The 20,699-nt window shown below is 51.0% G+C and overlaps 2 protein-coding genes across 10 annotated transcripts; both read right to left on the bottom strand.

Annotated features, from left to right (window-relative positions):
* Positions 1-1,725: 1,725 nt before the first annotated feature.
* On the bottom strand, positions 1,726-4,730 carry MFSD5 (major facilitator superfamily domain containing 5). The gene is made up of 2 exons (XM_082741477.1): positions 3,938-4,730; positions 1,726-3,338 (listed from the first exon to the last, which is right to left on the bottom strand). Exon 2 carries the CDS (start codon positions 3,318-3,320, stop codon positions 1,968-1,970), a length of 1,353 nt encoding a protein of 450 aa, XP_082597603.1. The 5' UTR covers positions 3,321-3,338; positions 3,938-4,730; the 3' UTR covers positions 1,726-1,967.
* A 2,403-nt stretch (positions 4,731-7,133) lies between these two features.
* Positions 7,134-20,646, bottom strand: LOC309869815 (uncharacterized protein). Of its 9 annotated transcripts, none has more exons than XR_014314357.1 (4): positions 20,499-20,575; positions 10,647-10,714; positions 8,429-8,543; positions 7,134-7,700 (listed from the first exon to the last, which is right to left on the bottom strand). XR_014314357.1 is itself a non-coding variant. In XM_082741510.1 (2 exons), the coding sequence occupies exon 2, from the start codon at positions 11,447-11,449 to the stop codon at positions 10,949-10,951; it is 501 nt and encodes a 166-aa protein (XP_082597636.1). In that variant the 5' UTR covers positions 11,450-11,477; positions 20,499-20,573; the 3' UTR covers positions 10,858-10,948. The 9 variants fall into 9 exon arrangements, 1 of the variants encoding a protein (XP_082597636.1); XR_014314360.1 differs by having other exon boundaries at positions 10,647-10,818; positions 20,499-20,564; XR_014314354.1 differs by lacking the exon at positions 10,647-10,714 and having other exon boundaries at positions 20,499-20,646.
* Positions 20,647-20,699: the final 53 nt, after the last annotated feature.

Raw genomic sequence — 20,699 nt, 5'->3', positions numbered from 1 at the left:
AAAGACCCAAGGAACACAGGTAATACCTGTCATAGAAGGGGCACTAGGCAGGCAGCAAGAAGCCCAGTCACAGCAGATGCTTAATAAAAATATATTTAAGGCTGAATGGACAATGTCAAAGATGCCTTGGAGCTCTTAATTCCCTGTGCCTCTGATGAGAGAGAGTCCTTCCCACTCTACCCACCACCAACCCCTTTGGGGAAAGCTCAGCAGGGACAAAATTAAAGGAACCTCATTAGTCTGTCTCTTCTATTTCCTTATTGCCTAGGAATGTGGGGGCTCCCTCGTGCTTCCATTAGTAAATAATTACTGTCATCCCAAAGACCAAATCACTAACTAGGTTCTGGACTCTAGTCTAGTAGACTTCCCAAATGGGCAGCTCTTGAAATGCAAGGTGTGAGCTAGTCTCTCCTCTCCAGATATGTACTGACCACAGCCTCAGCAGAGCACCCACTGCGTGTCTGTATAGATAGACAAAGGCAAAGAAGACACAACTTGCTCCGGTCCTCAAGGAGACAGCACTGTGGCAGAGAGAGATGGAGAGTCTACAAATAACTATAAAATATATCTACGTTCAGCTCAATAGAGCAGAAAGAGGAAGTGGAATTTTGCAAGAGGACTCTGTCTCAGCTTCAGGATGGGGGAAGGAAAATGTATCTGTTTTTCTGTATTTAACCTCAACTTCTATTCCCTGCAGTCTGGGTGGGGGACCCCTTTTTCCCCCCTTCACTGAATAGGGACCTGAGCCCCCCACTCATTCCTCCCCCTATTTTCCCCTGCAGAAGCACATCCACGCTGCATTCCTGTAGCCCTAGTTGATGTTATCTCTCCACACAGGTCGGAACTTGCAGGTCCTGGTACATCTTGCATCCTCCTGTCTGGAAAGTAGCTTGGGACCCAGGGAAATAGCGCCAAACCCTTTCCAAAAATGGGTGGGTCTCCCCATCTCCAGCTCAAGCACATTCCAGGACATACCCCTGAGCCTACCCTCCCTTCATCCCCACCTTTCTTAAGGCTGGCTCCGCTTTCCCTGAGAAGCCTGGGTTTTGGTGGGAGGAGGAAAGGGAGATAAAATCAGGTGAGGCAGGGAGGGGCCCACAGAACTGGTACTGTTTCCTGCCCTGATGGCTTCCTCACCCTCATTGAGGCTGGGTGGGGAAGAATCAGGTACAGACAGGGTGTCCCAGTCCCTCAGCCATTCGTTGTTCTCTCCCCTTGCTAGCCCTTTGCTTAGGTTTCCTGCAAGGATATGGGACACAGGACCTGGTAGCCCCAGGTGGTGCTAGAAAAAGGCAGAAGGTAGGTAGCATACATGTGCTGAGCCGCAAGCTCATTTCTGCAGGCAGGTCCCAGATCTGCCCCACCCGGTGGTCACAGAAGCAACTGGAGACCCTGGAATGTCTGTGCAGTGGCATGGGCATTCACCCTACATGCTCCAGAGACTGTCTCACTCTGGATGTGGAGCAAGGGTCTTGCTGGGCAACTAGAGACAATAACTGTTCCCAGGGTGACAAGATCTAGAAGACCTCAGAGCCTCAGGCACTTCCCACTCATTTCTGCTAAGAGGCTACAGCTCTCAGTTTAAGCTGGAGACAGTCTTCACAAGGCTAGAAATACAAATGCCTTCTGCGGGTGAGCCCGCCTCTATCCTCGAACTCTGCAGATTCCGACTCACCAGGAATTATGGAAGTGGGTGCAGGTGAGGATGAGTGAATCACATCAACAATCGATTAAAAGTGTTTATTTTTAAGTGGAAAGGGGAGAGGGAGTAACACAGAGGCAATGTTTGGCCTTTTGTTTCTAGGCCATCATCCCCCACGTGCTCTCCAACTCAAAGCACTGGCAGGAGGGGCCCCAGGGCAGGCTGAGGGGCCAGAGAGTTGCAAAGTCAGTCACGGAGGGATCTGTACAACCCAGGAGAGGTGGGATCCAAGAGTCCTTCCCAGCCCCCTTGTTCTGGAACAGGGTTAGAGCTCAGGGGCATAGGGCTCCCCCGTGGGTGAGGGCACCCGCAGCTCGGCATTGTGCCTGACCACGGTGAAGAGCCCCACCACTGCCAGCAGAGCCATCACCATGACGGCAGAGCAGATGCTGAACATGTTCCGAGTGCCCGTTTTGTGATCGCTGTCATGGAGAACCAGGAGCCCCAGGCAGGCCAGTAAGTGCAGGGGAACCCGGAACCAGTTGAGTACGCCAGCTTGCTCTGTCTCTGGGATCACCTTTCTCCGCAGGAAGCTCATGCTGGGAAAGTAGAGCCCACAGGCCAATTCAATAAGTAGAAAGGCTATGAAGGACTCCACTGGATTCTCCTGGCCTGGGCTGGTGGAGAAAGTCAACATGAAAAGGGAGAAGACAACGATGAGGACAGCAAGGGACAGTAGGTGCATGGGCTGAAGGTGGTACCTCTTGGAGGTAGCGATGCGGTACAGCGAAGAGCCAAGCAGGCTGGCAGCCATGAAACTGGAGAAGACAATGCCCAGTGGAGCCCCATGTGGGTCCAGCACAGGCGTCCAGAGGAAGACAAAGATGAAGATAACACTCTCGAACAGGGCCTGTATGGTACCTAGCAGCAGCACGCGGCGGTCCGACAGGAGGCAGCGGAGGCCTCCAGCACAAGTCCTTGAAAAGGCACGCTGCCGATCATAGTTCTCTCCCCAGTTATGAAGGGCCAAGGCCCCAGCCAGAGCCAAGAGAGGGATGGCGGCCACGAAGGGCGCTACTGGCCCCAGTCCCATCCAGCAGGTCACAGCTTCAGCTGCCACACCTGCTACTACAGCCAGCACATGGTTCCAGAAGGCAGCTCGGGCAAAGGTAGCTGGGATCCACTCAGCAGGGAAGTCATGGCGCTCCATGTGTTCGTGGATGTACCAGGCCTCAAAGGCCGAGAAGAGCAGGGCCGTAGACAGCCCACCCAGTGCTCGGCCCATCAGCAGCACAAAGTAATCCCAGGAGAGTTTGGTTAAGCAGCACAGAGAGTAAGTGAGGGAGAAGAGGACACAAGACTTCTTGCGACCCAGCCAATCCACAAGGGAGGAGGCCACCAGTCCAAAAAGGACTGTGGAGGCCAGGCCACAGACATAGAGGATGGCAATCTGACCCTCCAGGAAGTGGTAATGCTGATAGAGTTTATAGAGGTAGGGGGCCTGGAGCCAGTCAGCCGCCAGGGCCAGGAAGTAGACCTGATAGAAGTCCAGTTGAAACCGAAGGAAGGAGGGGTTGCTGCAGGCCCTTCCAGGGGGCTTTGCCCTGCATCTTGACAGTTCCAACCCCAGGCAGGAGGCCAGGAGGACCACAAAAGCAAGATAGGCGGTCACCAGCATGGCGGGCCCCCGGACGACCTAGAGAAGAAGGGGGGCTCGTAATCACATCCATTGCCCAAGTAGCACGTGTCAAGGGGCTGGGTGTCTAAGCAGAAGTCAGCTTCACTCCCCCACCCCACCCCCCCCAACTGCATTTCCCCACCCCTCAACTCCACTCCCCTAGAGCTCAGACCGGAGGGACCAGTCGGGTGGGTGGGAGGAGTGGCCCGCCAGAGTAGGTCTCCTAGGACACTGTGGGGCAGGGAGGGGTAAGAGGAGAGCGGAGAAGATTGAGTATTCGCCCCACCCTTGCCTGGCATAGCGAAGAGTGAGTCCCTCTAATACACTAATCCCATAATCCCTGCTCCACAAATTAAGGGGGTGCTGTCCTCTTCCACTACACCTTTTGCATACTTCTACTACCCCCCAATCTCTCTGGAGAGCTCGTTTTTAGCCTCAAAGTCTTTCCATTTGTCGAGGGCATCCCTCCCGCCCGCGCAGGCCTCCTGAGTTGCTTCACGGTCACGCGCGTGCATCTCGGATTCCCGCTCCTCCGGGTCATAGGCACCCCCCGGCGCCCCCTAGCCCCAGCCCAGCGCCGCCACACCTACTCGCACCTCGCCCAGACCCCGTCTCACCTGCTGCCCCGGTTTGCGGGGACGCCCCGGACACGTCCGGCTCCAGGCCGCCCGGCCGCCCTACCCACTCTACCTCCGGCTCCTACTCCGGTTCGGGTTCCAGCAGCGCGCCCGCCCCTCACAGCCTGCTTCCGGGAGCCGGGTAGGCCTCTGGCCGCCGCCATGATGGCCCCGTCACGTGACGGGGTGAGGCGTTCAAGCCCCGCCCCTACTCCGCCCCGTAGCGCTCAAGATTGGCGCCCAAGTAGCCAAGCCTGCGGTAAACTGGCCTCGTCCGCTGCCTTCCCGGGACACCCGCTACTTCGACTCCCGGGTACCTGCGGGGCTGCCCCGAAATAAAGACCCATTTCCTCTCTCTCCCTCCGCGACAGAGAGAATGCCCGCAGTCCCGCAGACTCGTTGTCTGGAGCATCCGAAGGAACACCGCTGCCCTAAGCCAAGCCGGCTCCCCGGTTTTCCTCCTCTCTCACTATAGTGATCTCCAGGCCCGACGTCAGGATGGCCCAGACACCTGAGGGAGGCAGTGTGGTGTTAAGGACTTGGACTCCGGCATGAGGACGGGCTAAGGCTCAAATCCCACCCCTGTCATTTACCACGGCGTGGCCTTGGACAAGCCACACGACTTCTTCGACTTCTTCATGTCCCAGTTCCTTTGCCTGCCGTCACAGGAGAGAAGTGCCCAAGTAAAAAAGTCTAAAAAAGGGGCGCCTGGGTGGCTCAGCGGGTTAAGCCTTTGCCTTCCGCTGGGCTCATGATCCCAGGGTCCTGGGATGGAGCCCGCATGGGGCTCTCTGCTCAGCAAGGGGCCTGTCCCCGCCCACCCCACTCTGCCTACTTGTGGTCTCTCTCTGTCAAATAAATAAATAAAATCTTAAAAAAAAACAAAACAAAACAAAACAAAAAAACCCAAGGCTAATAAAGTTCAGCCCTGTTCCTGAATGCCCACTTTTACCACCACCAGCTGTGTTACCTTGGAGAGGTTATTTTCCCTGTACTCCAGCCTTAGTAGTATCTCCAATGGCTTTCCATCTCACTAAGCATAAAAGCCAAAGTCTTTATAATAACCTACAAAACCCTCTCTCCCTTGTTCCTCCGCTACTTCTCTGACCTGATCTACAGTTCGCCCTCCAGACTCTACTCCATCTGTATTGGCTATCTCCCAGGCCTTTGCATACTGCGCCTTGAAAGGTTTGGTTTCTTTTCCAAATACCCACAACAGTTCTCTGTTCAAATGTCACCTTCTCAAAGAGGCCTTCCTCGGCCATCCTGTTTAAAACAGCAGCAGCACCACCTCCGCTAGTTATTTCCCTACTGTCCTTCTAGCCTCTATTCCCTTTGCTGCATCTTCTCCATAGTACTTAAAACCATCTGGCACACTATATATTTTACTTACGTACTATCTCTTCTCCCTACAGATTTTTATCTATTTGTTCACTTGTATTCCCAGTACTTAAAACAGTAATTGGGGGGCACTGCATGGCTCGTTTAGTTGGAAGGCACCTGACTCTTGATGGGGGGAGGCAGATACCAGCCCCATGATGGGTGCAGAGATTTAAATAATAATAATAATAATAATAATAATAATAAAGTTATCAGTAAGTAAAAATCATGCAATAAATATTTGATGAATAAATGAGTAAGCGAATCCATATAAATTAGTCTAAAAAGTGCTGGCCCATATTAGCTGGTAACACTCATCAAACAGTTACCTATCTATGCATCTAAACTCTGTTTTAAGAATTCCTGGGCCATCTGCTATAGATTAATTATGTCATGTCACAACAACCCATAAGGTAGGTACTATTATCCTTGACAGTTGGAAAGCTTAGATAATAGGCCCAGAATCTCATGGTAAGAGGCAGAGTTAGAACTGGGACCCAGATCTTTCCAGTTCCACATTCATGTGGTTTCTGAGAAGATCAAATGAGTTCACTCATTTGCACAGGTGATATACTATACTAAGGCTTGGAGGGTAGAGGTGGGAGAGCCTGGGATTATATTTTGAGAAATAGTTTGTTGTTGTTGTTGTTGTTTTAAAGTAAGCTCCACGCCCAGTGTGGAGCCCAACACGGGGCTTGGACTCATGACACTGCGATCAAGAGTCCAGTGCTTAACAGATTGAATCACTCCAAAAAATACTTTCTTATGACAAAGTAAACAGCTAAGATTTATATCCTGCAAGTTCTAGAGTGCCTTTATTCCTAACTGACAAATCCTACAGAGTAGAAAGGAATAGTCATTCCCATGCATTCGTCTAGAAACACAAAGACTCAAAAACCATTTCCCCAAGGTCATTCAGTGAGTGAGAACATAGGGTGGAGGTCATCCTGAATGAAAGCAGAAGTGGAACAGGACGGCTTTACATTCCTGGGTTTCTGTTCTCCAGGAGGGAGGGCAGTTTTCTCCCACTGTTGAGCTACATTTTGCTCAGAAGCACCTGGCAGAGAGAGACTTACAGCAAGATTACATTATTTTGGATTATTTTTGCACATTGTGGGACCTATTAAAAATCATTTAGTCTTAAGTCTCCCCTGTCCCCTCAGAACTGAGAAGCAGAGCTGGGAAAGGTCCTAACATGGGAAATATGCCAGCAGAGGACTAGAGGGAATAAAAGCCATCCTGTGAGCACAACCTATCTCTAGGACATGTTTCTAGTAGAGAGAAAGGAGGACTGAGGTCTGTGTATTGAGGAGTTCTGGTTTTCAAGGAAGGTAGGAGGATGCTCTGGGAAAACTAGGAACCCTGCTCACCAGAAGAGCATCATGAAAACTTTTATTATGAAAATGTTCAAACATACATAAAGGTAGAGAGTATAGTTCTATGAACCTCTATATGGTTAATTCAATAATATTAATTTTTTCACTTTGTTCCTTCTTCTCCCTTCTTTCTGTCCTTTTTTATTTGCCAAAATATCTAACAGTAAGTGAATCCAGATAAATTAGTCTAAAAAGTGCCGGCCCATGTTAACTGGTAACACTCATCCAACAGTTCACTTCACTCATACCTCAACATGTATCTCCAGGAAATAAGGCCCTTTCCTTGCATAACCTAACTCCAAAGCCATTTTACATCTAACAAAATCAATACTGATTTCTTGGCATTGTAAATATACAATCCATAATTAAAAGGCTCCAACTCTAAAATGGTCTTTTTACAGTTGGGTTGTCCAAATCAGGAACCAAACAGTGTCCATGTGTTCCATATAATAGTTGTCCTTTTATTATTATTATTTATTATTATTATTATCTCTCCCCCCAGCCATTCAGTAGTTGAAGAAGTTGGGTCTGATTTCGTTGAAAAGATTCCACATTCTGGATGTGACTTCTCACTTCTTCGTTGTGTCATTTAAGTTGTTCCTCCATCCCTGATATTTCCTGTTGAATGGAAGTTAGTTCTATAGGTTTGATATGAATCACATTCAGCTTTTTTGTGTGTTTGTTCCTTTGTTTGGCAACAGTCTTTCACAGGTGGTGCTGAGGGCTTCAGATTACATCACATCTAGAGTTAGACGGTGGGTGGTTGTGCCCCTTTTGGTGATGGTAAGACCTATTAGTGGGGTCGGGTGGTGACAGATTGATTCTTCCATTATAAAGCTCCCCATCCACTGTCATCTTTGGTTTCATCCATTCATAATTCTTGCTTTGATCCATTATTTCATTAAGGGTTGCAAAATGATTTTTCTAATTCCATATTTCTTTTATATTAGCTGGAATTCTTCAGTAAATGAGAAGTTTTCTCCACCACTTGGAACTATTTGGCTATCCTGAAATATAGTTTATATAGGACAGGCAGCGTAAATGCTTAATTCTTTTTTTTCCCCCAAAGACTTTTATAAAAGTAACCTCTATACCTAATGTGGGACTTGAACCTACAACCCCAAAATCAAGAGTTGCATACTCCACAGATTAAGTCGGCCAGGTGTCCCCAGTTCTTCTCCTTTATTGCTGATTTTCAGAATAAGAAGTTGGAAGAAGGGGCACCTGGGTGGCTCAGTTGTTAAGCAGCTGACTTTGGCTCAGGTCATGATCCCAGAGTCCTGGGATGGAGCCCTGCATCAGGCTCCCTGCTCAACAGGAAGCTTGCTTCTCTCTCTCCCACTCCCCTGCTTGTGTTCCCTCTCTTGCTGTGTCTCTCTCTGTCAGATAAATAAAATCTTTTAAAAAAAGAAGGTGAGGGGTGCCTGGGTGGCTCAGTGGGTTAAAGCCTCTGCCTTCGGCTCAGGTCATGATCCCAGGGTCCTGAGATCGAGCCCTGCATTGGGCTCTCTGCTCAGCAGGGAGCCTGCTTCCTCCTTCTCTCTCTCTGCCTGCCTCTCAGCCTACTTGTAATCTCTGCCTGTCAAATAAATAAATAAAATCTCTAAAAAAAAAAAAGAAGGTAAAAGAAACATCATTTTTAAAAAGTTTGAGCTTAAAGCTGAGTAGGGATAGATTGCCTGGATCATGGACGGGGAAAGGAAGGACTATTCTGGTAGCTGTCTCTGGCCCTTACCCACACCAGTGCTTGGGACATGTGTGGGACAGACATTGGAGGATTCACTGTCCTGGACCTCATGCAGCAATGAGAGAGGCATGACACAGGCATGGTGTGTAGGTACTTGTAGGACCTAGGGAGAGAGAAGGCAAATATGGAGAGGCAGAAAAGGAGATAGGAAGTAAAAAAAAGGGGCGCCTGAGTGGCTCAGTGGGTTAAGCCTCTGCCTTCAGCTCAGGTCAAGATCCTAGTGTCCCCGGATCAAGCTCCACATTGGGCTCTTTGCTCAGCAGGGGGCCTGTTTCCCCCACTTCCTGCTCCTCTCTACCTGCCTCTCTACCTCTCTGCCTTGTGATCTCTCTTTGTCAAATAAATAAAATCTTTTTTAAAGAAGGAAGTAAAAAACAAAACAAAAAACAGCTAGACCCAGAAGACAGGGAGGGAGACAAGGACAGAAAGGGAAATAGAAATGAAAGACATGGAGAATGAAATGTACCAGAAGCAGAATAGGATAGAAAAACAGAGCGGGGCATGCAACTCTGGACTTCGGCATCCTGAGTTGGGCGTAAAGCTTGCTTTAAAAAGAGAGAGAGATGTATAAGGTGAACTGAAAGACCAAGAAAGCAGATAGAGATGATGACACAGATTGAGACAGGGAAGGGGGAAAGAAAAAGACATATATGTTAAATAAACTTTAAATTAGATGGAGAAGGGTGCCTGGGTGGCTTAGTCGGTTAAGCATCTGCTTTCAGCTCAGGTCATGATCCCAGGGTCCTGGGACTGAGTCACACATCAGGCTCCTTGTTCAGCAGGGAGCCTGGTTCTCCCTCTCCCTCTGCCTGCCACTTACCCTGCTTGTGCTCTCTCTCTCTGTCAAAAAAAAAATTTTTTTTTTAAATTAATGAATTAATTAGATGGGGAAATGGAGAGCGAAATAGAGGGATAGAGAATGGGGAAAACTGATGTAGAGACAAAGTTAGGTGAAAGCAGAATGTCCCAGTGATAGAAAGAAGGAAGTAGAAATGGAGGGAGTGATATAGACAGAGAGAGGAAAGGTAAACAGAAGGCTATACAGAGATAGAAAGGAAAGAACAAAGGGTCCCAGAAAAGGAGGCTGAGAAAGAGAATACTGAAACGAAATAAAATCTTTTTAAAAATTTTTATTTATTTGACAGAGAGAGAGAGGGAGAGAGCACGTGAGCACCATGGGGAGTGGCAGAAGGAGAGGGAGAAGCTGACTCTTCACTGAGCCGGAAGCCCCACATGGGGCTTGATCCTAGGACCCTGGGATCATGACCAGAGCCAAAGGCAGAGGCTTAACCGACTGAGCCACCCAGGTGCTCTGTGAAACAAAATAAAATTTTAAAAATAAGGGGGGGTCACTTGGGTGGCTCAGTCAGTTGAGCCTCTGCCTTCATCTAAGGTCATGATCCCAGGGTCCTGGGATTGAGCCCCGTGTCAGGCTCCCTGCTCAGCAGAGAGTCTGCTTCTTCCTCTCCCTTTGCCTGCTGTTACCCCTCCTTGTGCTCTCTGTCAAAAAAATAAATCTTTAAAAAAAAAAAAAGAACACTGAAACAGACTAGTGTCAGAGGACTTGAGGAATGTGGAGAGGAGCTTAGAGGCTCTCAGGTTAGGGCCCAGGCCTGGGCAGATACCTGGGGCTTTTACTTCCAGCTTCCTCTTGGTTGCTTCTCCAAACTCCCATCCCCACCCCCAGGGACCTGGGATTCTGACTAGCTATGTGGATGGGATCACTGGGAGCCTGAGTCCAGGGTTCCCAGCTTCCCTTATCCCATGCCAGATGAGCATGGATGTAGCAGATGCGATTATTGATGGAAGATTAAGGTCATGAGACTGCGTGAGTACTCAAAGATTTGAAAGACAAGATATCCAGGCAGAGAATGCCAGGTTCCTAGAAGCAAAGTACCAAGAAGGATGTCATGAGATCCAAGGGGAGGGAAGAGCCAGGAACCCTCTGCTCAGCATTCTCTTCTGGTCCTAGAGCCATTGACCTTCTTTGCCCCACTCACGGTGGGAGGTAAGGGATCCAGAGACTTTTGCGTCAGTCAGGGAGATGGGTAGAGGTCCAGGGGGCAAGAAATGTCCCCTGGACCAAGAATCCCCTCCTGACTCTGGAGGAGGAATGCACCTTATCCACAAAAACTACAGAGACAATGAGCCAAGAAGGATCTCCAGCAGAGGTTGACTAGAGGAAGAGAACAGCCAACTTGCTCACCTTCAGCGGCCACGACGGAGGCTCTGGGAAGCACGATTTCCATTCCAGAAGTGGCAGAAGAGGATGTTCTGGAACCAGGGGAGCATACCCAGAAACTAACATCAAAGTGGATGCACCGCTCTCAGGTACTGAGCGGGGGAGGCTGGGTCTCTGAGCAGCCTTCTGTCTCTACCTGCCTGGGTGAAGGTATTTAGCTGATCCCTATCCTCACTCCAGAACTTCTGCCTCCCCCCAGAGGAAGCAGTTGGCCAAAGGGCTCCAGGAGCCTGACAATCTCTCAGGAGGCGGGGGCAACAGCCCAGCTAGACTATCAGACAGTGCCTCTGAGAGGTGCGTTGTCCCCTGAAGCAGTGGCCAGTGGAGCCTGGAGGAGCCCCTCGGCCACAGCCACAGTTGTCACTGCAGCCCAGGCAGGAGCTGGGACAGGCAGCTTGGCCTTTGAAGCAAGGGTAATTTGGGCAAGGTGAGCCGTGGCCGCAGGTCAAGTGCGGACCAGTGCACAAGCTGCAGGAGTTGTATGGACAATTCAAGGGAGGGCAGGCAGGGCAGGGAGAGCAGGAGCAAGTACAGGGTGGGCCAGGGAGGCTTGGACAGGAGGGGCAGGGGGCTGCATAGGAGGGATAGGCGGTGCAGGAGCAGGTGGGAGGAGGACAGCTAGGGCAGGGGCAAAAACAGACAGAAGGGGGACAGGACAGGCAAGGAGAGGCTGCTGCTGGTGGGCCGTGCCCAGAGGGTGGAGGGGGCTGTTGGTGGGTGGGTTTCTTGTTCCGAGGTCCCAAGCGTAGGCCGAGAGAGAAGTCCATTTAGCTGCAGGAGTGGCCAGGCTGGGGGCTGGGTAAAGGGAAAGGCAGGGGTGAAGTAGGAGGGGCAGACTAAAAGAGGCAGGGGTGGGAGCAGGATTAAAAATCTAAGACTCGCTGAGCCTTTGCTGATCCTGCTTGGAGCTCAGACCTCCCCAGCCAGCCCTCCCCTTCAAGGCCTGCCCAGGGATGCTCTCCTAGGTTGCTACCCTCCACGGAAAACTCTCCAGCCAGTTCCAGCGCGCAGAACACAGAACGCCTTGAATCTGACACTCTCGCTTTCATGCCTCCAGTCCTTTGTTTCCACTGTTCCTTTTGCTCTGCTCCAGTGCTCTTTTTCTCTTCTCTGCCTGGTGAGGTTCTCCCATCTCTGAAGTCTTCCCCTTTATTCAATCAAAATGTTTTTTCTTGAGCTCCGGATACTTGGGGACTTGACACCTGCCTGGGTAAGGACCCCTGCCCGACGTGCTGCTCTGGCCCTGATGGCCACTGGCCCAACAGCCAGACCAGCTGCTTCCAGCTCCCAGACAGTCCCCAGGGGATTTAGGGAAGCAGCAGCAGCAGCAGCAGCCTGTGCAGCAGGCCTGTCTGAGACACTGAGCCAGGGATGTTGGCGGGAGCTGGCAGTGAAGGGAGGATGCTTAGGTTCTGGGGATTTCCAGCCAGGGCAAATCCCAGGTGTGGGGGTGGGGTGCCCGGCTGTCTCTGGAAGACTGTATTTATTGAGGACTTATCGTGTAGCAGGTAGTGAGTAAGACAGCTAAGTTAACTCTTTCACAAAGCTCCCGTGAAAGTGAGGGGTGGGGCAGGGTGGGGACCAAAACCAAACCAGTAAATAAACAAATACAGGAGCTGATTTCAGAGCATGAGAATAGCTGTGGGAAAGCCAGGGTGCCCTGATAACAAGGGGCTCAGAGAGATGGGTCCATCGGCAGGAGCAACTAGTCAACCCCCAAACTGGCAGGTATGACAGCACTTAAAAGTTTGCGGGGAGGGGTGCCTAGGTGGCTCAGTTGTTGGGCGTCTGCCTTTGACCCAGCTCATGATCCTATGGTCCTGGGATCAAGCCCCGAATTGGGCTCCCTGCTTGACGGAAAGCCTGCCTCTCCCTCTCCCACTCCCCCTGCTTATGTTCCCTCTCTCACTGTCCAATAAATAAATAAAATCTTAAAAAAAAAAAAGTTTTGGGGAGATACAATCTGTAAAGCCCCAGCAGATCAAGGGGGAGCTATCTGAGGCTGAATGTATCCCAGGTGGCTGGGCTATGGAGAAAAACAAAACTGAGGAGGGGATAAGGAATGTGGGAAGTTGTAGTATCAAATTTGGTGGTCTGCGTTGCCTGCGTTGGTGGCTCAGTCAGTTAAGCATCTGCCTTTGGCTCAGGTCATGATCCCAGAGTTCTCTGGGATGGAGCCCTGTAGCGCATCAAGCTCCCTGCTCAGCGGGGAGTCTCCTTCTCCCTCTTCCCCTCTCCAGACTTGTGATCTCTTTCTCTCTCTGCCAAATAAATAAAATCTTTTAAAAAATTAAATTAAATTAAGTGGTCAAGGAAAGTGTCACCAAGAAGGGATATTTTAGCAAAGACTTGAAGGAAATGAGGGAGAGAGCCAAGGAAAGATCTAGTGGAAGAACATTCAACAGAAGGATGGGGGTGGGGCAGAGGTGGGGACCCTGGTGGGACTGGGGGTAAAGGGGAGAGTCCTAATGGCACAGGTAGGGAACAGGGCAGGGCCCCCAACACGCAAGGCCCTGGGAACCCCCGCAGGGACTTGGATCTTACTCCAGTAAAAGGGAAACCAAGGAGGGTTTTAGGCAAGAAAGTGTATGGGTCTTCTTGGTCTCACTCCTGACCCGTGATTAGAACATTCTTCCTGTGTATTTGGTGTAACCACTTTGGAAAACAGTTGGGCATTATCTAATAGAGATTGCCCGTAGGAACACTTTGACTCTAAGGTTTGGTTTGGCTTTTTTCTTTTTTAAAGATTTTATTTATTTATTTATTTATTTGACACAGAGAGAGCGAGAGTGAGAGAGCACAAGTAAGCTTTGCAGCAAGCAGAGGGAGAGGGAGAAACAGGCTACCCACTGAGCAGGGAGCCTAATGTGGGGCTTGATCCCAGGACTCCAGGATCATGACCTGAGTGGAAGGCAGACACTTAACTGACTGAGCCACCCAGGTATCCCAGTTTGGCTTTTCAAGTAAGTTCTACACCCAATGTGGGGCTTGAACTCACGACCCTGAGATCAAGAGTTGTATGCTCTACTACTTGAGACAGCCAGTGCCCCAGGAATCTTAATTTTTTTTTTTAAGATTTTTTTTTAAAGGTTTTATTTATTCATTTAACAGAGAGGGAGAGTACAAGCAGGGAGAGCAGCAGGCAAAGTAGGAGGGAGAAGCAAGCTCTCTGCTGAGCCAGGAGCTGGATGTGGGACTTGATCCCAGGATCCTGGGAATCAGGAGCCGAAGGCAGACTCTTAACAAATTGAGCCACCAGGTGTCCCCCAGGACTCTTAGTTTTATAGCCTGGAAGAACTCTTGCATGTATGCCCTGGAAAACACATGCAAGAATGTTCTTAGCCAGGGGTGCCTGGGTGGCTAAGTGGGTTAAGCCTCTACCTTCAACTCAGGTCATGATCTCAGGGTCCTGGGATCAAGTCCCACATCAGGCTCTCTGCTCAGCAGGGAGCCTGCTTCCCCCCTTCTCTCTATGCCTGCCTCTCTACCTATGTGATCTCTGTCTGTCAAATAAATAAATAAAATCTTTAAAAAAAATAAAAATGTTCTTAGCCATGTTAGTTATGATGGGCATACTGAAAACAACTCAAACATCTCCCAACAGTAGGATAAAAACATAAATAGTGATATATTTATGCAACTGAGTACTATGCAATAATAAAAAGGGAGTTATGTGCAACAACTTGGATATGTCTCATAAACAGAAAGTTGAACAAAAGAAGACACAAAAGAGTAATACAGTGTCATTTCATTTACATAAACCTCAAAAAAAGACAAGATTAAGTAATATTATTTAAGGATGCATACATAGGCGCTAAAACTATAAGGGAAAACAAGGAAGGGACCCCTGGGTGGCTCAGTTGCTAGGCATCTGACTTTGGCTGGGGTCATGGTCTCAGGGTCCTGGGATCAAGCCCCATGCCCCCATGCCAGGCAACCTGATCAGTGGGGAGTCCACTTGTCCCTCTGCCCCTCTCCCTGCTCTCTCTCTCTCAAAAGATAAATAAATAAATAAATAGATAGATAGATAGATAAATAAATAAATAAAATCTTTTAAAAAATGCAAGGAGATGATTATCACAAAAGTCAGGATAGTGGTTAGTTACTTCTGAGGGGAGGAAAGAAATTATGGGAAGAGAGGTGCCTGGGTGGCTCTGTGGGTTGAGCCTCTGCCTTTGGCTCTCCTCAAGCCCAGCATCCTATTGGGCTCTCTGCCTCAGCAGGGAGCCTGCTTCCCCTCCCCCTCTGCCTGCCTCTCTGCCTGCTTGTGATCTCTCTCTCTCTCTCTCTCTCTCTCTCTCTCTCTCGTCAAATAAATAAGTAAAATCTTAAAACAAAATAAAGAAATTATGGGACACAGGGAACTTCTGGAGTGCAGGAAATACTATTTCTTTTTCCTTTTTTTAAGATTGTACTTATTTACGGGGCGCCTGGGTGGCTCAGTGGGTTAAGCCGCTGCCTTCGGCTCAGGTCATGATCTCAGGGTACTGGGATCGAGTCCCGCATCGGACTCTCTGCTCAGCAGGGAGCCTGCTTCCTCCTCTCTCTCTCTGCCTGCCTCTCTGCCTACTTGTGATCTCTCTGTGTCAAATAAATAAATAAAATCTTTAAAGAAAAAAAAAAAAGATTGTACTTATTTACCTGGCACAGAGAGAGACAGAGAGAGAGGGAACACAAGCATGGGAAGTGGGAGAGGGAGAAGCAGGCTTGCCATGGAGTGGGGACCCCAATGCCGGGCTGGATCCCAGGACTCTGGGATCATGACCTGACGCTTACGACTGAGCCACCCAGGCACCCAGGAAATACTATTTCTTGACTTGGATGGCAGTTAAATAGGTTTTTGGTTTGTCCCAGTTTATCTGTACCCTGTTCGTAATGTATTTATATATTCTGCCTAGAAAGAGAAAATAAAGTATCACTTTTTTTCCCCTCTGGTCCATGCCACCTGTTCAGATCAAGATGCAGAAGTTAGATACTTTCTAGCCCACGTATCTATTTTTTCCACCAGATCTTAAGCACAGCGACTTTCTCTGTATTTCTGGTACCTATCAGTGCCTTGCACAAAGCGGGTGATAAGTGTTTGCTGGATTGCATTGAATTTCCCAAGTCTCCCATCCCATGGAGAGAGGGGCAGCTGCGGAAGAGGAGGGTCCTGGGATCAAGTCCTACGTCGGAATCTCTACTCCACAGAGAGCCTGCTTCCTCTTCTCTCTCCCTGCCTGCCTCTCTGACTACTTGTGATCTCTGTCAAATAAATAAATAAAATCTTTAAAAAAAAAAAAAAAAGAGCGCTCAGGACCACCAGGACCTGGGTTCCCATTTTAGCTTTGCCACTTCCTAACTGTGCAATCTGGGCAAGCTGCTTAACTTCTCTGATTCTCAGCTCCCTCTTCCGTGAAATGATAACGTGGGATCTTATCTGCCACCCCTCTGGACTGCTGTGTGGGTTAAGGCACATGCCTAGCACAGTGCCTGGAACACAGTAGGTGCTCAACAAAGGATAGCTTCCCAACCCCCTGGCCCCAGCCCCACATCTTTTCTTCAAAGGAAGCTACTAGATATCAAGCTACTAGAAACTACTAGAAGCAGCCAGATATCAAAGATAGCCCCAGAGAGTGGGACAACATCTTTGGCGAAGGCCCCTGGAGCTCAGGTGGATCTGTGGTCTGGTGGAGAGCTGGCAGACAGTGGGATCCAACGGAAGCTGAACTGATCCCAGGCAGTTGGTGGGAGCTGGCCATGGAGATAGGACACCAGGGTTCTGGGAGTTTCCATCTCGGGGAAGTCCCAGGTGTGGGTGCGGGGGTGCCAGTTCGGCCCCACCCACCACTCTGGCTCCAGGGAATGTGGGCACAGGGAGGAAAGTGGGTCAGAGTAGGGCTGGAATTTAAGCCCATTGGTCCCATTACCTCTTTGCCAGCTCCAGAGGAGGCAGGGCCACAAAGGAGCCTGCTCCTTCCTCCAATGGGCCTTCAATTCCTTATCCTCAGAAAGGAAGAACCTTGGCACCTTGGTGTCTAGCCAAGAGGAACTGGAAGCCCCCCAGTGGACAGAGCAGAGAGAACCCTCTAACTCCTGGATTGAGGGTGTACAAAACACTGCTACACCCACCCACATGACCACTGACAGACCCCGGGAGCTCTCCCCTCACATGGACTCCAGACAACTAGACCTGCTACTCATTCCTGGGAGTGGGACAGGTCAGGGCTGGATCAGGGAGGGGGAAGGGTGCATGGCAGAACAGCTTGGAGGAAAAGGCTTTTCTGTCTGGTGAGGCTCCAACTAGGCAAACACAGGAATCCCTTACCCTGGGGGATCTGCCAGCAATATGGGGCCTTGTATTCTGTGTATAATCTGAGGCCTAAGCCTGTGGTTTCCTCTTCTCTATCTGTGCCTCTATTTCCCTTTCCGGGAAAGGAAAATCAAGGAGGAGAAATTTCCGGAGGAGGAAATCAAGGAGTTACCAGGTGTCCCCGGGGCCCCACTGTGGCTTTTAGGAGGTGCTTATCATCTCTCCCTTGTACTGTATCAAAATCCAGGTGGGGAACAAGAGTGGAGGGACCCTCTTCTTTCCCTGGGGGAGAGGGTGGCTAGGAGCCAGTATCCTGTTTCAGGCCCTTTGCACATATTCTTTTGTTGCCTTCCTTTCTCTCCACTCGTCAGTTTTTCCTAGAAGCCTTTCCTGATCTCCTCAGCTGGGGGAGGTCCCCCTATTACCCCTCTCATTGTGCCCTATGCCTCTGCGCACTACTTATTACTTGCAATTTTGCAGATTATTTGGTAAACATCTGACTCCTTCACCAGATTTTGAGCCCGCGGCTGCAGGAACCATCTCTGGGTATTCCCAGGGTCTAGTAGAGTGCTTGGCACACAGTGGGTACTTAAAGAAGATTTCTTAAATTAACGAAGGATGCATGTTCAGGGAAGAAACTCCTAGAGTTGTTTAGGCTAGTCCCCCAGTCTTGTGTTTCAAAATCAAGGCCTTATTCCTGGCGATCTGGGCGGCACTGGGGGCCAGGAAGGGCCTTCCACACACAAAGTCATTCACCAGGAAAGCCGACAAACTGGCAAGCAGAAGAGGCCTGGTAAGAGGGGTGGAATTGAGCAAGCACTCAGGACAGGGCTGGCACCAGCCTTGGCACGGGGCAGGTCTGAGGGAGGAGGTGGGAAAAGAGGGGAGGAAGGGAAAAGAGAAGACACGTGTTGTACAAAACATGTTTTCATCACACTCTCCCTGGGTGCCCTGGCCTCCAAGCTCCAATGGCACTTCCGTGCCTTAATGATGTCCTTGGGGGCTGTAACATAGCTCCCCCACCTCCTGCAGACATCTGCCAGCCACCTCTGAGCGAGGCATAGGATGTTCTCCCCACCACAAGTGTGGGCATGGGATAATTACCCATTCAGTGTCCTCATGCTGGTGGGGGGAGGGAAGGATGACAATAAGAGGTGGGGCAAACAAGAACAGTCAGGGCAGGTGGGTTGGATGTCCTGTCCTCTGTATCTCTCCTTTTGGTCTTTGTGATGAGGGAAGCAAAGGAAGCCTGGTCCTGAGGCGCCCAAGAAATAATTTCTTCAAGTTGCCAGGGTGACCCGGTGGAGCAACCACAAACAGTAAAGGCTTGAAATAGGGATGACAGAAGGGAAGAAGAAACCAGCTTCCAGAGTAGGAGGCCCTCTTCCCAAGTCTCCTGCTGAAATCCCTGGACGGAACCCTGATTCCATTGCAAGACGGAGAGAAGAAGAATCCGAACCCCTCACAATGCTCCACTTCCCTGATCCCCAGTCTGCTGGCTTTTTGTTTTGACTTCCAAACAGACCCCAGTCATTGGGTCCCAGGGAGGGGCGGGGGCGGAGGCGCGGCAATCCCGAGGGGAGGGGCCGGCACAGGGCGGGTCTTCCCGGGCATCGCCCCCTGGCTGCAGTCCTTGGCTGGGGACGGAGCAGGCCACCCGAAGGGAGGAGCCACAGTTACCAAAGGCGGATGGATGGACAAACACCACCAGAGACAAAGACAGAGGCAGACAGACAGACAAACCAAAACAAAGAGAAGGGCAGAGATAGATGAGATGGAATTTTAGACTTGCTGACCCTTTCCAGGCCACCACAAGGGTTTGGTACCCCCTGCCCCCTTTAGCTTCCTGGTCCCCAGCTGCTACCCCAGCTGCACAGTTCTAGAGCCCTAGCTCTTGGCCTCTGGGACCAGCCTCTGAGCCCCTTTAAGAAGGAGAGTGGGGAAGAGTTGGGAGAGGAGATTTCCAGCAGGAAGAGTGTCATGGGGGTGGTGCCTGGTTCTGTGTCAGGATGCCCGGCCAAGGGCCAAGGAGGGAGCGGTGCCCTTGCCCGGTCATGAGGACAGGAGACTCATTCACTGTAAACCAAGTACAGATGTGTTGGGACAGGGAGGGGGAATTGGGGCCACATTCACAAACCGCACTTGGGCCCGCCCTTCTTCTGACTGCCGCCAGCATCAGGACAGGAGGGGTTAACTCCGTAGCCTCCTGGCAGGATCCCTGCCACACAGGCCGGAGCCATCCCACCCCAGCCTGGATGCCTGGGTCCAATTCCCTGATACTCGCCCCTCCCGCGCTGCTGAGTGCTGCTCCCAGGGTAACCAAGCAAAGTCAACAGCAGCCAGGCCACCTGGGGACGGGACCCTGGAGTACCTATTCCCAGTTCTTTCCACCCCTGGAGTGAAAGGGAGGGCCTTGTCTGCCCCCCCCCATTGACGTCTCCTGTTCTCCTGAGAGAGCCACAGCACGCCCCTTCTTTCCCCCTCTCCGTCACCTGACTCTGGCTACCAAAAGTGGCCTTTCCTAGGAGGAAGGACACCTGGCCCCCGGGGTGGCAGTGAGGACAGAGCAGAGTAATTTCTGTATGGAAAATGTGATGATGTGATCAGGAGCCCACATCCCCAGTGCTGGCCACCCAGGGACTGTTGCTGGGGGAAGATCCTTTGGGTGCGTCCCTCCAGCCCAGCTCAGCCCCTATTACTGCTCCCCTTCTCTCCTTTCTCACTCCCACCCCTCGTGCCTATGGAAGTGTTTGGGGTCCATGCACAGAGCCTGGATTTCAGACCCCTCCTTTTCTCTCACTCTGCCTGCAGTAGAATGGAGACAAACCCCTGGGTTCCCACTGTTGGCCTGAGACTCTTTGGTGGTCATGCTGAAGTCAGACACACACACACACACACACACACACACACACACACACACACACAGAGAGTCAACAACATTCGTGGCGCATCTACCAGGCAAGCAGGCGCTGGTTAAGGCCGACACACACCCTCTGCTTAGGCTTTCTCCCTCACACCCAGCCCCAGGCTCCTCCCACTCCCAGCTACAGTTCCTCCTGCCCTCCTCACCAGTCTCTCCCTTTCCAGATTCAAGGTGGGGACAACATTGGCAGCCAGGGACCCAGGGATCCTAAATCCTGGACTCAAGGCAGGGTGAGAGGAGGAGGTCTTCCACAACCCCTTCCGTGCCTCAGCAGCACCCCCCCCCCCCAATCCCACTAGGTAAACCAGTTTGCTCCTGGCACCAAAAGACGACCTGGGATAGGCTAGGGGAAGTGGAGACTACCTTGACCTGCAGGTGAAGGCTGAGCAAAGGGTAAAGACAGTGGCATTTGCTTCGTACCCGCAGCCCCATCACTCCACCCCCGGAGATAAAGCTCCCATCGTCTCCCCTGGGGAGTTAGCAGAGATTGGCTTCACTGAACCACACAGCCGGGCCAGGGAACCCAACCAGTCCCCCTAAATGGCAGGAAGGGGAAAAGTGCCAGAGAGAAAGGGTGGCATCATGGGCCCAGGACACTGACCTCTTCTGCCAGCCTTGCCCAGCCTCCTGGGGATGGAGCCACGGAAGCCCAGCAAATGGGAGGGGCAGAGACCCAGGCGTCCGGGGCTGCCCCGCCCAACCCCCCTCCCACCCACTCCCGCCCCCCAGCCCCAGGGCACCGAGGAGGGAGCCGGGCAGGGGCAGGCGGCAGGGGAGGGAGGAGCGAGGGCGGGAGGGGGAG

The sequence above is a fragment of the Mustela nivalis genome (genome assembly GCF_964662115.1).
Source record: "Mustela nivalis genome assembly, chromosome: 7".
NCBI lineage: Eukaryota > Metazoa > Chordata > Mammalia > Carnivora > Mustelidae > Mustela > Mustela nivalis.
Note: the sequence above shows the minus strand (reverse complement) of the source record. Positions and strands in the feature narration are given on the sequence as shown.

Bases quoted from the DNA above. Each gene is read 5' to 3' on its own strand.
- MFSD5 (XM_082741477.1), bottom strand. From the start codon at position 3,320: ATGCTGGTGACCGCCTATCTTGCTTTTGTGGTCCTCCTGGCCTCCTGC.
- LOC309869815 (XM_082741510.1), bottom strand. From the start codon at position 11,449: ATGGACTTCTCTCTCGGCCTACGCTTGGGACCTCGGAACAAGAAACCC.